This window comes from Balaenoptera ricei, chromosome 1, assembly GCF_028023285.1.
Source record: "Balaenoptera ricei isolate mBalRic1 chromosome 1, mBalRic1.hap2, whole genome shotgun sequence".
In the NCBI taxonomy this organism is placed as follows: Eukaryota; Metazoa; Chordata; class Mammalia; order Artiodactyla; family Balaenopteridae; genus Balaenoptera; species Balaenoptera ricei.
This window is the reverse complement of record NC_082639.1, coordinates 976,071-992,228: the sequence shown is the minus strand read 5'-3', so window position 1 is coordinate 992,228 and position 16,158 is coordinate 976,071. Positions and strand designations below refer to the sequence as shown.

The window sequence follows — 16,158 nt, the reverse complement described above, 5'->3', positions numbered from 1 at the left end:
TTCATCTAAACCCGCATCTTAACTGCATCTTCAAGGAGCCTATATCCAATATCACACTCACAGGTACCAGAGAGGAGGACTTAACACATCTCCTGGGGGACATGATCCACCCCACCACTCACGCCTTCCCTCACTGCATCCAGACCGACAGCCGGGACCGAGTCGCAACAGCCCGAGCGGGCATATATATGGAGAACCTGCGGCTCCCAGCTCACACGCGCTTGGCCGTGTGGGAGCAGCTCTGGAGGGTGTTGGATTGAGGGGCGGGGTGGACGTAAGGCTGGACAGGGGACAGTTTATTGATGTGGGAGCTCACCTGTGACTAGGGGTGGACCGTCTGAGCGAGGTGGCACCAGCCCTCATACAGCTTGGGTCACTGCACCAAGAGGTGACCTTAGCGAGCAGAAGTGCTGGCCAGGGACGGTGGGGGGGAGGGGGAGGATGGCTCTGATCATGGCCCCAGGCTGGCCACAGCTGTGGCACCGACTGTGGCTCGTTCCACTAGACCTCCTTGTCATTTGTTGCTGTTGCCGTGACAGCTGCCACCTTGAAGGACCAGTGCTGTCCTGAGCAGGCATGAGTGCCACGGGGGTGACTGCCGGCAGCTGCCCCCAATGTAAGTGGCAGCCTCTCCAGCGCCCTCCAGAGCGTCAGGGGTGCCCTTCAGCCCTGCGGGTGGGAGTTGGTGGTAAAGCCCCAGACCCTCCTTCTTCAAAAGGACAATTTGGGGGACTTCCCTGGTGGTCCAGTGTCTAAGACTCCACACTCTCAATGCAGGGCGCCCGGATTCGATCCCTGGTCAGGGAACTAGATCCCATATGCCGCAACTAAGAGTCCGCACGCAGCAACTAAAGATCCCGCATGCCACAACTAAGAGCCGGCTCAGCCAAATAAATAAATAATTTTTTTTTAAAAAAGGACTATTCGGGGCCCACTCCCCAGGGCTCTGCAGGGGTCCCCAGTGGAATGGGACCTGGTGGCCCATTGTAGACTTTCCCTCCCTCCTGGTAGACTTTCCCTCCCTCCTCCATGCTCCCCACACCCTGCTCCTGCGTCTGGGGTGTCACCCTCTGTACTGGCTTAAACAGTGTCCCCCCAAATTCATGTCTACCCAGAACCTCAGAATGTGACCTTATTTGGAAATAGGGTCTTCGCAGCTATAATTAGTTAAGATGAAGTCACACTGGATTACGGAGCCCCAAATCCGATGACAGGCGCCTTTACAAGAAGAGGAGGGACACACAGAGAGAAGCCACGTGATGACAGAGGCAGAGATGGGGTGATGCGTCCATCAAGCCGAGGGGAGCCAGGAATTGCCAGCAGTGCCAGGAACTGGGGAGAGGCCTGGGACAGGCTTGCTGTCGGAGCCTCCAGGAGCCCAGCCTGCCCACACCTGCATCTTGGACTCCTGGCCTCCAGAACTGTAAGAGCATGAGTTTTTCTTTTTTCTTTTTCTTTTTTTTTTTTTGGCCGTGCTGTGTGGCTTGTGGGATCTTAGTTCCCCAACCAGGGATCAAACCCGGGCCACAGCAGTGAAAGTGCAGAGTCCTAACCACTGGACCGCCAGGGAATTCCCTGAATTTCCGTTGTTTTAAGCCTCCCAGGGTCTGTGGCGCTTTGTTACAGTCACCCCAGGAAACTAATTTCCCCCCAAATAAACTTCCTCTACCAGGTCCTTGTCTCAAGCTCTGCTTTTGAGGGAACCCAAACGATGCCCCCAGGTGTGGGCTGCACATGGTGAGGCTTCTGCCTTGCTGGGAAGGGGGAGGGGAGGGTCAGTGCTGGTCCGTCCCCTGCTGCAGGGGACGGAAGGTAGCTGGGGCCCTGTCCCCTCCAGCCTTGGGGAAGAAGCTGTCCCGGGCTCAGGGAAGCATTTAGGAGTCTACGTGGCAGCACACGCATCCCGGCCTCCACAGGAGACCACAGACAAGGAAGCTGCCAGCCCCCAAAGACCGTCCCTGCTGGAACGAGGCTCATCCAGAGCCCAGGCCACCTCCCCACCCGGCCACCTGGCCCAGGTGCCCCGGCTCAGGAAACGCTGCCACCCCTGCCCAAGCCAGCTCCTCTCAGCTGCAAACCTTGATCCGCCCTGGCCTTCAATCTGCTCGTGTCATCAGCACCGGAATAGAGCTCGCGTTTAAACAGCATCGGCCCTTCCCGTCCCTCTTCCTGGCCCTGTAAACATGTGGGCAGAAATAGCAGCCTGCAGGCTAGAGGGAGTGACTGCCCGTTGCAGAATCAAGCAAAGGCTCCTGCCCGGGCGGGCCTCGCTGCGTGGGTGCCCAAGGCAGTCACAAAGCCCAGCTTTAAATAGCTCCCTGTGGGTACGTGCAGCAGAAGGAGGGCAGCCTGGGAGCCGTGAAGAAGGCGGGGAGAGGCGGGCGCCGGGGTGGGCAGGGTCCTGGCAGCAGAGGAGGGTCGGCTCGCTGGCTTCTGGACCCAGGTGAGCACAGCAGTTCCGGGAACCTTGAACCTACCCGCGCATCCGCCAGAGGCCCCGGTGGAAGGCAGGCCTTAGGGCAGGACCCTGGGTGCCAGGGGCGGGGGTGCTGTGGGCAGTCTCGGGCCCAGCCCGGTAGCTTCAGGACGCCACCGGGGCCTGGACGTCCCATCCCCGGGCCACTCTCCATGTTCCAGGAGGAGGGAGCAGTGACGCTGCTGGAGACACACAGGCCAGAGGGCGCCCATCTGGGAAGGGGAGAAAGAGGCGTCACTGTCCTCGTTGTCAGAGCTGGCCAGGCATGGCCTGGGGCCCTGGCCGACCCAGATCCAGGCTCTGCTGCATCTCGGCCACCCGCTTTCTGCTGCTCCCACGTCAGTCACTCCGGGGCCCGGAGGCCCCGCTCCCTGCTCGGTCCTGCAGCCAAGTCCTTTAGAGCAGCGGCCCAAGGGGCAGCCGGATGCAAGGAGGCGTCCTCAGGAGGTAAGCGGCCTTCGAGCTCGAGGTGTGAGCCCTGGGCGGGATGCAGGCCTCGGACACAGCTGCTCCCGTGGGGGGGGCCGCTGGGCCCTGCAGCCCTGGCTGGACCACCTGGCCTCAGGGGTCACTCTGCCAGCTAAGCCCTGCAGTGGGTGAGCGTCCCCAGCGCCTGCTGCCGTGGCCTGGGGACAGGGCGCACCCTGGGCAGGGGGCCCAGCAGGGCACACTCTCTGATTCCCACAAAGTCACCGTCACGCGCCCCTCGAGGTGGTTTGCGGGGGCACCTCAGGGCCAGCAGGGTCGTGGCCTGGCTGCCACCTGATCACAGCAGGGCACTGGGCCTGGCATTCCCAACCCTGCGGCCGACAGCTCGGCTGCACAGTTGCCCCTCTAGTCGCCTCTGTCCCCTCTGACTGTGAGGACCTGCCCTGCTCTGGTGCATGGGTGACCCGGGCCCCTTGCTGAGAGCTGCGACCCTGTCACCCTGAGTCCGTGGTGGCAGCAGATGTGGGAGGGGGCTGGGGTGTTCATGGGGACTTGGTGGTCTCTGTTCTCCCATCACCACGTACAGAAGGCACTGTGATGGCACCTCCGGCCGTGCACCCAAGGGACTGGGGGGGTGGTGAGTGACTCTTCCAGCCCCCGTGCCTCCCCCCAGCCCCTCTGTCCTCAAGTCTCGGTCCCCAGGTCCCTCTGTCCTGAGCCCGTCGAGCTAGTGGGAGGAGAGCCTTCCAGGCTCCAGCAGAGGAGGTCACAGTGAATTTAAGCAGCGGCCAAAGGCTCCGTTTTATTTCATGCTGGGACCAAAGGCCTTCCCACTTTCTCACCGAGAAGATGAGCACCTCCCACGCCCGGCCTCCTCCCCATCCCTGGTCCAAACCCACAGAGCGAAGTCCCAGAATCAGGATCCTTTTCCGAGTCAGACGCAAAGCTCCCCGGGGCCCGGTGCCTGCCTGGCTCCTGGGTCAGGAGGCTGGGCTGAAGGAGAGGAGATGCTGGGCCGTCTTCTGCAGACCAGGGGTCCGGGTGAGGGTGGGGACAGAGCTTGGGGGTGCTGAGCGAGGCTGAGGCCTTCCTCTCCTTTTATGGGGCCCGTGGTCCTCCCCCCTGTGAAACACGCAGAGCCCCTGGGGGTCCTTCCCCCAGGAGGTCCCGGGCATGGGACCTGCGAAGCCAGCCTCACATGGTGTACGCGGCCCAGTAGATGACGTTGACAGCGGCGAAGGCCGCCGGGAACACGGCACGGGCGTAGATGTCAATGGTGTCCGCGTCGATGGGCTTGAAAAGCACACGGAGGCCCCCCTGGGCCCCCTGCTTCTTCGTCTCCTCTGTCTCCACCTCCACCGACCTGTAGGAACCCATGAGGTTCCTGGGCACGCGGCACTGCCGGCGGGACACGGCCAGCTCCTGGGTGACGCCCGCGGCCGAAAGGGAGAAGAGCACGATGGCATTCTTCACGTCCATCTGCATGGGGAGGGGGAGGGGTGGGCTGAGTGGCTGGAGAGCGAGGGGCAGGACCCCCAGCCCAGGCCAGCGGCTCTATCCTCAGAGCAGGCGGCAGAGGGTCCCAGGTTGAGCACAGGAAAAAGTGCCCCCTGCCCCGCCAGCAATGCTGACCCTTCCTGGTGCTGGGCGGGGGCGCTGCCCTTCGTCCTGACCATGAGAGGCCCCCCCCCGCCCCACCCACTCCCAGCCTCACCTCGGCCCTCTGCTCCTTGACCTTGACCTTGGCCTTTTGCTTCTTCCGGTAGTCAGCGTTGAAGTGGGCGAAGGCATACTCCACCAGGGCGGCAAACACAAAGACGTAGCAGATCCAGAAGTACACGTCCAGCGCCTTGATGGCCGATGCCCGCGGGAGGGAGGAGCGGGCACTGACCATCAGTGTGGTCATGGTCAGCACTGTGGTGATGCCTGGTGGGAACAGGTGGTGCCATCGCTGGAACCCCACCCCAACCTGGGTGCAGGTCAGGCTCCTCTCACCAGGCCCGGCCTGGCTGGCCACTGCCCCAGGACAGTGGCCCGAGGGACTGCAAGGCAAGGCCTGTGCTCAGGACAAACGGGGTTAGGGCCCTGCTCCCAGGCTCCCTCCTTCCACCAGCTCCCTCGCGGGAGAGGCCAGGGCCCCGTACCTAGAGACACCCTGGCGGGCACTGCTGCCTGGCTAATCCAGAAGGAGACCCAGGACATGGCGACCAGGAGGATGGAGGGCATGTAGGACTGGATGATGTAGACGCCCCGGTTCCTCCGGAGGTGGATGTGCAGGCTGAGCCGGGGGAACTGGCCGGCTGCCAGAGACCCCCGTTAGCACCAGGCCCCACCACCCAGGGCAGTGCTCGGGGAGAGGGGCGCTGAGCGGGAACTGGGGCCACTGCCAGCCTCCAAAGAGAGGAAGACCCTTGTCCCCACCTCCCCCCACAGCCTGATGGGTCAGGAGAGGGGCCGGCCCTGCGGCAGGGCCACCAGAGGAGGGAGAGGAGAAAGATGCCGGCCTTGCTGCTGGCCCAGTGGGCCCCTCCCAGAGCGCGGTGCACCCCTCTCCTGCCCTGCTTGTGCACCGCCAAGCTCGAGGAAAGAGCCGGCCGGGGCTCGCTGGCTCCGACGACCGGGCAGCAGGGGCGGGAGGGGCCAGGAGATGACACAGGCTTGGCCCTGGAGCCCCCTGGCACCCCTCAAACCCCGGGAAGCAATGAAGAAGCGAGGAGTAAGGCGGAGGAAACCTGATCCGGGCCCGCACTAGGGCTCGTCCCGAGCGGCTCGGCCAGGCACAGCCTGCGCCGACCAGCGGTTTTCCAGTTGTATCCTCCGGGGGCCCTCAGGGCCGGCTAGTGGCTCTGCGGAAAGCACTAGAAAACCACCAGCGGGGCTCACAAGGAAGAGGCCACGAGAGGCCGCGTTACCCGATTTGAAGTTCATCAGCTCCGTGGTGAAGCGGTAGCTGGTGATGGTGAACTGGGCCAGCTGCAGCCTGTCCAGCCCGTGGATCTGCCCCTGGTTTTCGGACCAGTAGTAGACGATGTCCTCGGACGAGTAGCCGTCTGCAGGAGAGCCCACATGGGCCGCAGAGCCTGGCGCCCCCTCCCCAGCCCCCGGCAGCCCCCGCAGGACTGCCCTGCCTGTGCTGGGAGCCCGATACACAGAGGCAGGGAGCAAGGAGGCCTGGGACCACGCCTGGCACCTCGCAAAGGTGGGCAAGGCCAGATGAGCTGGCCAAAGGGCAGGTCACCCTTGGCAGGGTGACCCGCAGGGGCCGCCATGCTGGCCCAGTGACACAGGCACACGTCTTGTCTGGGCTCCAGGGCCGGCTGTCCTGGGCAGGGTGCTGACCCGCAGCAGGAGGGCCAGGCTGCTCGGGCCTTCCGGCCCCTTCTCTTCCGTCTGTTTCTGCCCCCCGTGCCTCCCTGCCCCCGCGCCAGCCCGCACTCACAGCTCTCCAGGTGCAGCATGCACTCCTGCTCGTCCATGGGGTACTTGGCCAGGTCCATGTCGCAGGCCACCGTGGAGGTGATTCTGCCCAGACAACACACTGGTGGGTCCCCAGGATGAGGCCAGCCCCCGGCAGCCGGCGTCTCTCTGGCCCAACATGGCAGAGACGCCCCTGCACCCAGCCAGTACGGCCCCCTCACGGGGCGGGGCAGGCTGCCTCTGGTCTTGCCGGCAAGCTGCTGGCATTTGGGTGGAAACTGGAAACTGCGGCCACTTTACAGATATCTGTGAGTCTTTCCTCAGGGATCAAGAACCGGATTTCATTCACTTTCCTCGTCCTTCAGAACAGCTGGCTGGCTAAGCCGGGGGCCAATAAGGCAGGTCCAGCCTGAGCCCCCTGGTCTGCCCCTGGGGACGGCCTCTAGGCGTCCCCAATGACCATGCAGCCTGGGAAAAGGCTGGTTTTCCAAGAGAATTTAGATTCTTATGTAAATCTCCTGATCTTTAAAACGTTGGCAATGAAGTCCACTTTTAAAAGGCATGTGTCAGAAAACACACATTCAAACAAATACATGTACACGTGTGTTCACAGCGGCACAGCTCACAACAGTCAAATGCGGAACCAGCACAGCTGTCCGTCGACGGAGGAGCAGATACACAAAACTGGTGTGTCCATGCAATGGAACGTCACCCAGCCATAAAAAGGCAGGAAATTCTGATAAGTGTCACAACACAGATGAATCTCAAAAACACTACACTAAGTGAAAAAAAGCAGACTCAAAAGGTCACGTAGCGTATGATTAATTTTGTGTGAAATGTGCTGAATAGGCAAATCCATGAAGATAGAAAGCAGATTGGCAGTTTGCAGAGCTGGAGAGGGGAGACGGGGAGTGACTGCTAATGGGCACGGGGTCTCCTTTCGGGCGAAATGTATTACAAGTGGGTAGAGGTGATGTTTGCACAACATAGGGAGTGTGCTAAGTATCACGGAATTGTTCACTTTTAAATGCTTGATTTGATGTTATGTGAACTTCACCTCAATTTAAAAAGACAAGGGCACGCGTTAGCCAAATAGCGGCCTCTGCTGGCTTCCGGCCAGCAACCTCTGCTTCCTGCGCAGCTGCTGGTTGCCGGGGGATATAAATACCGCCACCCCCCACCCCCCATCCCCCCAGCTCTCAGCAGTGCGCTCCGTGGGGGGTGGGCGGGCAGGCAGCCGGCTGCGCTCACCGGATGCTGTAGAGAATCACCCCGTCGGGCTGCAGCCGGATGAGCTTGTTCTCCACCGTCACGTCGTGGAACCAGGCCGACTTGGCGTTCACGATGAAGGTGTCTGGGAGCCACAGCTTGTCCACGAAGCGGCTGTCCAGGCCCAGAGTCTCGTTGGTGTGGTTGTAGGACAGCCTGCTGTCGCGCCAGCTCTGATGCAGAAACACCGTCATGGTGTACTCCTGCGGGGGGACGTGGAGGCCTGGCCGTCAGCCCCTCCGCTCCTGGGGGCACGTGGCCGGGGGTGGGGCGGAGGCCAGTGGGACCTACCATGTTCGCCTCCGAGATGTGGTCGATGCTGGCCACCTCGATGGCGAGTGCCACGTTCACGGGCGGGCCTGCGAGGAAGGAGCCAGGCCCGAGGCAGGTGGGGCTGAGGCCAGGTCCCAGCACCCCCGGCTGCTCAGACAGGCCAGCGAATGCCCCAGAAGGCGGGACAGGGAACAGCCAGGGGCTTTGCAGGGGAGGCCGTCTTGGTGCAGACCAGCCTGAGGCCTGAGCAGATCCACCTTCCTAGCCGTTTCCCTGGGGGCTGGCGCAGGAGCTCGGGCACGCCCCTCAGGGGAGCCGGCCTCTGCACCAGCCCAGAGCCAAGCAGGGCTCACACCCACACTGGACCCAGGGTCTGCCCGAGCCCGACGGCCACTCTCACCTCCGATGCCAGGCCGGAAGTTGCGGGCGTAGCCCTGTATCAAACCGTCCAGGTTGGGGAGCCAGGATATTTCCAGGTTGGAGCCGACATAGTCGCCAATGTCATTCATTGCCCTGGAAACGCAAGGCCCACTGGTCACAGGCAGGGTGCCAGGGACAGAGCCTGTCCCGGGCACCTAGGCCAGGGGTGGATAGGGAGGAGGCCCTGCGGGCTGGACCTGACCAGTCACGCCGGACACAGGGAGCCCCCGGGAGGTGCAGAGCCCGGGACTCCTGGACCTCTTCCACTGGCCTCTATGCTCAGCTTACACCCCACCCACTCGGCCCTGAGGGAGGCCACCCAGGTCAGGCAGAGGCCCCCGGCTCCCTCCATAACCACCCAGCATCCCCACCCCTGGGGTCCCCCAACAAGAGCACATGGCCTCCCTTTCAGCTTCTGAGGGCAATGTGTCCTGTAGGAGGTGACTTGGGAGAAAAGACATGTGACCAGGAGGCTGAAGGCTGGGGAGAGGGAGAGAGAGGGTGAGGTCCCAAACCCGCGACCCAGTCCAGGCCGAGGGCCCGTGGGGAGGCTGCAGGCCGGCCTCCTGCTCTCTGTCCCTTCCCAGGCAGTCTCCAGAGCTCCCCAAATTGCCACGTGCCTCCGGGGCTTAGCCTGACCCCGGAGCAGCTGGGGGCCATGCCCCCTGGTTTCAGATTAACCTCACTGACAGCCTGTGCTGGTCGTGTTTGTCCCTGGTGGGGCCACAGGGGGACTCAAAGACACAGGCGTCTCACGGCCCGCACACGCCGACTGCCAGAAGCCCCCCAGTGGCTCTGCCTGCCCCCCTCCTTCTGCCCACCCTCTGGGAAACAGAGCCCCCAAATTCATGTCCATCCAGAACCCCAGAATGGAACCTTATTGGGAAGCAGGGGCTTTGCAGATGTAATTAGTTAAGATGAAGTCATGCTAGACTAGGGTGGGCCCTAAATCCATGACTGGTGTCCTTAGAAGAAAAGGAAATGGACACACAGGGAGAAGCCACGTGACCACAGAGGCAGGGATTGGAGTGATGCGGCCACAAGCCGAGGGACACCAGGGACTCCGGCAGCATCAGAGGCTGGAGAGAGGCATGGACCCTGCCGACACCTTGGCTTCAGACTTCTGGCCTCCAGAATTACGAGAGAATAAATTCCCCCTGTTTTAAGTCCCCCAGCTTGTGGTCGCTTGTTACAGCAGCCCCGGGAACCTCACACAGCCTTGCTCCTGCAACCCACAGCGGCGGCGGGGGGGGGGGGGGGCATTTCTCCTAAATCTGACAGCAGGGAACGAGGAGGGACATTCAGGAGGAACCCTCTTGTTTTTCTCTGAATCACTCCTGTCCCCAGTGGGCAGAGAAGGCCTCCAGGTCACCTGGGGCCCGAGCCCATCCAGAGCCCGCAGGGGAGACGATGCGCCAGGGTCTGGATGCAGAGAAGCTGGGACCGTGACGAGACCGCTGACTCCTCTGGGCTCCCGCGGTGCTGCTGCTGGCCGCCCCGCCCCTCCCCTCCGGAAGTGGGACCGGCTACCGCTGAGCCTGTCGGCGCAGCCTCTGTGTCCCGCCCCCCCCACCAGCCCCCACTTGGGCCACCGCAGACCACGGCCCCCTCCGCCCGTGGCCCCAGTCCCCTGCCTGCTTCCAGCTGCTATGCTCCCTGACTCCTGCCCTCCAGCCTCTCCCCTCTTAGACGCCTCCTTGACCCTCCAGACCCTCTGCCATCTGTCCCCACCTCTTTCTCCGGCGCTAACTCTGACCCCCCCATGTCCCCACGCTGATTCCCCCCACCTCCACTGAACCCCCATCCCTCTCCTGGCCCCGCCCCGGGCCCCTGAAGGAAGCTGTCCTGATCATGCATTTGTTCATCCACCCGTCCATCTGGCTAGTGTGACCCTTGGCGCCGCTCTGTTCCAGAGATGTGACTGAGCCGGGCAAGGACAGTCGCGGCCCAGGCCCATGCAGAGGTCAGCGTCTGCAAGGGGTGGCAAAGCAAGGGGCTTTGAGCATGAAGAGGGTCACAGGAAGGGGAGGTCAGGAGCCCTCTGTCTGGGGAGAAAGGGACAGCCTCCCCGAGAAAGTGACATCACAGCCCAAAGAGAGAGAAAGTGAGTCTGGGGCAAGGCAAGAGGCAGGAGGCGGGCGAGGGCTCCACGCGGTGGGGTCTGGGAGGGGCCTGCAGGGCAGTGGCAGGCATGGGGCAGAGAGTGTGGAGGGGGGGACCGTGGGGCTCATCCAGGGTCAGGGGGAAACCGGCACTCCGAACAAGGAGCTGCTCGATTAATTAGATTAAACCTGGATGCCTGTGAGGGAGGGGCATGGGAAGTGTCCTGAGGGAAGAGGGGGGATAAACTGGGGACCATCGTGGAGGTTGGGGGGATGATGGGCTGGATGGGCCATGGAGACAGAAAGGGGCCTGGTCCAGACCAAGGGAGGGTCAGTGGAGGGAGGGGCCGGGAGCAAGTTCTGCCGCTGAGTTGGTGGGGCTCGGCATCCAGCTGGACTGGCCCCAGACGTTGTCCTCTCAGGCGGGTTCAAGAAGCCCTCGGGGCCGCCGGGGCTTGGGAAGCACCAGCAAGGGCACCTGGGCCCCTCGTCTGCTCCACATACTGGCCCATGAGGAAGGTTGAACGTGACCCAGGAGGTCCTCAGCTAGTGAGACCTGCAAAGCCCGCTCTCCCCGCAGGCCCACAGGGTCGCTCCAGGTGAAGGCTGGGTGCAGCGTGTGGACAGGGCAGGTGCTTTGGTAACAAAGTAAAAGAAGGAATTAAATGAAGCCCTGGCCCCAAGTAAAGCACAATTAAAAATGCAAATGGAGTTCACCCTGAAGGTCGGACGCAAAGGGATTGGAATGAGGCTTTATTTTTGGACCGGTCCAGCAGCTGGCCCACTTGGAGCCAGGCCGTCAGGAGGCACCACCCTTCCCGGCCTTGGGCTGGTGGCACAGGTGAGCACACCTGTCCTGGGCCAGGGCCTCACAACCACTTAGGGGCACAGAGGCAAGGTCAAGGGCAGCGTCCACCATGAAGCTCGCCTGAAAGTGTCAGGACACTGCTGGGTTCCCAGATCTGCCGTCTCCAGGGGTGAGAAGGGAACAGGCTCCCGCGGTGCCACATCTCACCTGGGACAAGGTGGCCGTTTCTGCAGCTGCGAAGGGATGCGGGGGCCGGAGTGCCCTGGAGGCGGGGCTACATGGTGCTCTGGGTCCCGGAGGGCCCTACGCTCCTCCACTGGTTCAGGTAGAGTCAGTGGGGCGGGCAGGGTACCTGGTCCATGGGGGGCTCTGCATGGGGTCAGAATGTGGGGACTCTGACCCACGTCCCGGGAGGGAGCGTCTGACTCCTCTGATGGCCCTGGCAGCTGGCGATGGCCTATAGGGTTGGGGTTTCATTAGAGGAACAGAAGCTCAGAGACACGCCAGGCTCAAGCTTGTGGGACAAAGCAGGTGCTGTGAAATCACAGGCAGCTTCCGCCCTCCCGGGGTTGCTCCTGGGTACCGTCAGGCCCCCCACCCTCTCCTGGCCCCCCTGAGAGAAGCCCCACCCCTGTCACTTGCCTGTGCCCCTGGGGATGGAAAGGGAAGGTGGGTGTAGCTGAGCAAGGCAGCAGGCCCACCCCCAGGATCCTCCCACCCCCCCCCCCCGACCCTGCGCACACGAAGCCCACGGATCCCTGACAGCTCTGCTTTTAGAGCAGCCGCCGCAGCGCTGGCACCTCAGTTACCAAGGCGAACACCACGAGGATCGCACTCACGGGAGGTGAGGGCGAGGCAAGCGCCGCAAGCACAGCTTCTCCAGGGAGACGGAGGTGCCAGCAGCCCCGGAAGGCCACCCACTCGGGTAGGCAGCCGGCGAGCTTGGGTGGCCGCTGCGTGAGCGGATCTTCAGACTCAGGGAAGCGTGGCCTTGACCCGACCCACAAATGCTGCACGGCTCACTCCCTTCTTATCCCAACAGGAGCCCCGGGATCTGGGCTGAGGGGCGGCAACAAAGAGGCCCTTCCATTAGCCCGATGTCCCCTCACACCGCACCGGGGGGGGGGGGATGAGGGAAGGGAAGGCACTGTTCCCCTGGTTTCTGAGTGGAGGGATGCAGAGCAGATGGGAAAGGAGGCCCCGAAGGCCCCCAAAGCCCAGAGGCTCTCGTCTCACCCGGGGCCTCAGCCTTCCTACCCCGGCAGACAGGCTCACCCCTCGCCCAACAACCCAGGAGCCAGATGGGGTAGGAGTTCAAAACACTGCAGATTTTAGAAAGGCAATATAATGCACTCAAGCACTTGGGGAGGTGTGTGTCTGGAGAATTTTCCAGCAGGAAATGTATAAATATGCCCCATGAGTAGCGTGAATACAGACAAAACAAGCAAGGCAGGCTTTGCCGCCAACTGAGTGTTGGTGTCAAACTTGGACTAAGACTTGGGGTTCAGAGCAACTTGGATTTCAGAACTGCGGCTACGCAGCTGTGGGCCTGAGCCAGCAGCTGACCCCCGGCCCCCAGCACATCCCTCCACAGCCACACCTCAACGCTTTGCCCTTTCTGGGACCGCGAAGCAGGAAAAGGAGAGAGGAGAACAGCCCATTGGGCTTGATAAAGAACAAGACCCCAGGACAGGGGCCACATCGGCACTGCCTGTGACTTTGACATGACAGCCACGTCTACAACCAAAGCCAGGCTTTCCTGGCTCTGCCCTCCACCCACCAACAAGTAAGCTCTGACCACACACACACAGAGCCGTGTTACATATTGTCCGAGTGACTACAGCCAAAACACAGGCCAGTGTTCAACGATTTCTGGCTTTTAAAGTCCTCGACATCAGTTGGTTGACCACGAAGTCTGGAATGCTGGGGGGAAGGGGCAGGGAGAGATGATTTTGCTCTGTTTTTTTCTGCAGCCCTGGCACCAAGACGATTTTCGAAAAGGCCCCTCACAACTCCTATGGCAGGTAGCCAGACTCAGTGCTCAAGATGCTGGGCAACCCGGGGCCCACATCAAGTCTGGTCTGCAGAGACACGAAAAGCGACCTGGGGCCATGCTGGCCCCTGGGAGCCAGAGGGAGGGGCCTCAGCACAGGGACCTTTCTTCTTAGCCGCTGCCTTCTCTGGGGAAGACAGGGCGCCTCATCCCCTCTCCTGACAGTTAAAAAGAAATCCGGAGTCTGTCCCCTGCCAGGGGCACCTGGCTCCCCGACTCGCATACCCTGGCGTCGGATGGCATTAGAAGTGGTCCCAGAAGGGAGGTCCACAACCACACCTGCCATGAGGACGCGCCTTCGTGTCCACCCCAGACCGCTAAGGGCAACGGAAGCTGGCGCCCGAGGCTCTGCTCTTAGAGCAAGGGGAGCAACCTCCCCTCCCGTGTTCCCCGGATCCCTCCTTTCTTCCTGCCTGCAGTTGGGGCCCTGCTGAGAGCTCAGACCGCGCCTGGAAGGGCACCAGCCAGCCAGGGATCGGCCAAGTGCCGGCTGGGGCGAGGAACCCGAGCTCAGCAGGCGAGCCCGGGCACCGGGGGAACTGCGGGCGGCTCCGACGCCCTCGACCGGCCCTGCGGCGCGGGTTCAGCACCGGGACGGCGGACAGCACCGGGGCGGCGGGGCTGCCAGAACCTAGAACATCGCCGCTGCTCGCGCCCAAGGGCATCTCCGCGGCGAGTTTGGAGAGGAGGGCCCGCGGGGGAGACGGGTGGGGGAGTCATGGGGGGGATGGGGGACCGACACGGTGGGAGCCTGTGGGTGCGGGCAGACGCGGGGGCCTGAAGAGCAGGGGTTCGCACGGGGCTCCAGCCCGGCAGCCGGGGCTTGGCCGGCGCGGGACTCCCCACCGAGGGCGGCCCCCGCGCAGCGCGGACCCGGCGCTCGCTCACCTGGTGCCGCGGTGCTGCTGCGCGCAGAGAAGCAGGAGCGGGGGCAGCAGCCAGGCCAGCGCGTCCATGGCCTCGGCCGGCTGGGCGCTGGGCCGGGGGCGGCGCCGGGGTCCGGCCGGTCGCGGGAGCTCGAGAAGTTGCTTAGCCGGCGGCCGCGGCGGCGGCGGCACAAGCGGGCGGGAGCTAGAGGGCGCGCGGCGCGGGCGCGAGGGCGGACTGAGCGCGGAGCCCGGAGCCGCCCCGCCCCGCGCCGCGCGGCACGGCCCCCTCCCGCCCGCCCCCCCTCCAGCTCCGGCCGCCCCGCCTGCAGCTCCCCTCCCGCCTCCGCCAGACCCCCGCGTCCCCGGCCGGGGGTCCGGCACTCCCCGTCCCAGCGCCGCTGCCCTTGCCGGCCGGAAAGGGTCCCTCCGCGCGTCTATCCGGGAGGCGACTCAGGCGCACGACCCGCGTGGACGCGGCCTCTCGCTGCCGGCCAGGCGCCTGCGGACCGACGGGCGCGGCAGAACCTGGTCCCTGGGGCGGAGTCTGCCATGGGCCGTTTGTGGGGGTCACGGGTCCCCGGGAGCTGGTTCGGGGGGAGGAGGGTGCCAGCGCCCCAGAAGCCTTCACCTTCTACCGGGCGAGACGCGCCCCCAGCACCGGCAGCTCCTTCCAAAACCCTCGCGCTTGCGCCTCGCCCACCCTCCGCTGGGTGCGCGGTGAGAGGGGCAAGGGAGGCCGCTCCCGGAGCGCCGCTGCCCGCAGGTCTGTGGTCGGAACCACGCTCTGGTCGCGGGACGCAGTGACTTCTCTGCCTGGCGGGTCAGGCTCCATCACACCTGCCCACAGGCCGTCGGCTGGGCTCTGACGAGACGACACCTCCACCTCACCCCACCGCCACCCCCAGCGAACCGCCAAGAAAAGCCAAGGCCTCCGCATTCTCTATTGTGACTCTTCTGAACATAAAACTCTACACAGTTTCCCCAAATAAGCTGACCACAAACTCTTCTCGGTTGGTCTCATTCATTCACTTCTGGACTCGGTATCAGTTGACGACCGAAAGCGAACATCTCATGAAAACACTTAAAAATGGGCAAACTGGTCCCGGAGTGGGTTGAGTCCTGTGCGTGGCTGTTGACACTGGCCAGAGCAGGTGCGGGGCGGGGGGGAGTGTAGAAAGGGCTTTGCTGGGGCTTCCCAGGTGGCGCAGTGGTTAAGAATCCACCTGCCAATGCGGGGGACACGGGTTCGAGCCCTGGTCCGGGAAGATCCCACATGCCGTGGAGCAGCTAAGCCCGTGCGCCACAAGTACTGAGCCTGCGCTCTAGAGCCCGCAAGCCACAACTACTGAAGCCCGCACACCTAGAGCCCGTGCTCCGCAACAAGAGAAGCCACCGCAATGAGAAGCCTGCGCACCGCAACGAAGAGTAGCCCCCCCTCGCCACAACTGGAGAAAGCCCGCGCACAGCAATGAAGACCCAACACAGCCATAAATAAATAAATAAATAAATAAATTTACTTAAAAAAGAAAAGAAAGAAAGGGCTTTGCTGCTGGGAATTTCTAGCCCAATCCTGAGGGCCACGGATCAAGGGGCCTGGGTCTCACCCTTCTTTCCTAAAGCCAGCAACGAGCTCTAAGACAGTCAGGCAGGTCCCAGCACAAATGCCCGCCTGGAGGGTCCCCTGGCCCCTCGGGTGGGTCCTCTGAGTACTTGGAAGCACTGCCCTGCTGTGTGTGTGAGCATGTGCTCTGGGGGTGTCTCTGGACACATTCCCATTTGTCCTCCTGCGCAGGCTTGATCGGAGGTTGAGGAGTTAACCCACAAGAAAGTGCCGAGAGCGGGGCCTGGCACGGAGTGAGGGCCCTGAGCCTCACGAGGGTCGTTTTCATTATTCTTCTGCTAGATTGGGATCCAGTCTGTCTGCTTCTTTATAGCAGCCCTCGTGTCTAACAGCCTCTGGTGTATGATAGATGCTTAATAAATGCAGGAAAATTTAGGCTCAGAGTCACCAAAAGCCAGCACAGCTGGTGTGGTCAGACCCC

At 62.9% G+C, this 16,158-nt stretch overlaps 1 protein-coding gene across 1 annotated transcript; it reads right to left on the bottom strand.

Moving 5' to 3' along the window:
• Window positions 1-4,099: 4,099 nt before the first annotated feature.
• GABRD (gamma-aminobutyric acid type A receptor subunit delta) lies at window positions 4,100-14,203 on the bottom strand. Its single transcript, XM_059894284.1, has 9 exons — window positions 14,136-14,203; window positions 8,265-8,377; window positions 7,883-7,950; window positions 7,574-7,794; window positions 6,345-6,427; window positions 5,818-5,955; window positions 5,050-5,205; window positions 4,620-4,831; window positions 4,100-4,384 (listed from the first exon to the last, which is right to left on the bottom strand). The coding sequence occupies exons 1-9, from the start codon at window positions 14,201-14,203 to the stop codon at window positions 4,100-4,102; spliced, it is 1,344 nt and encodes a 447-aa protein (XP_059750267.1).
• Window positions 14,204-16,158: the final 1,955 nt, after the last annotated feature.

Coding starts and splice junctions, on each gene's coding strand:
- GABRD (XM_059894284.1), bottom strand. CDS start 14,203: ATGGACGCGCTGGCCTGGCTGCTGCCCCCGCTCCTGCTTCTCTGCGCG. Junction 7,795..7,882: donor ACATCTCGGAGGCGAACATG/GTAGGTCCCACT, acceptor GTCCCCCCGCAG/GAGTACACCATGACGGTGTT. Junction 5,956..6,344: donor CATGCTGCACCTGGAGAGCT/GTGAGTGCGGGC, acceptor GCTCTCCTGCAG/ACGGCTACTCGTCCGAGGAC.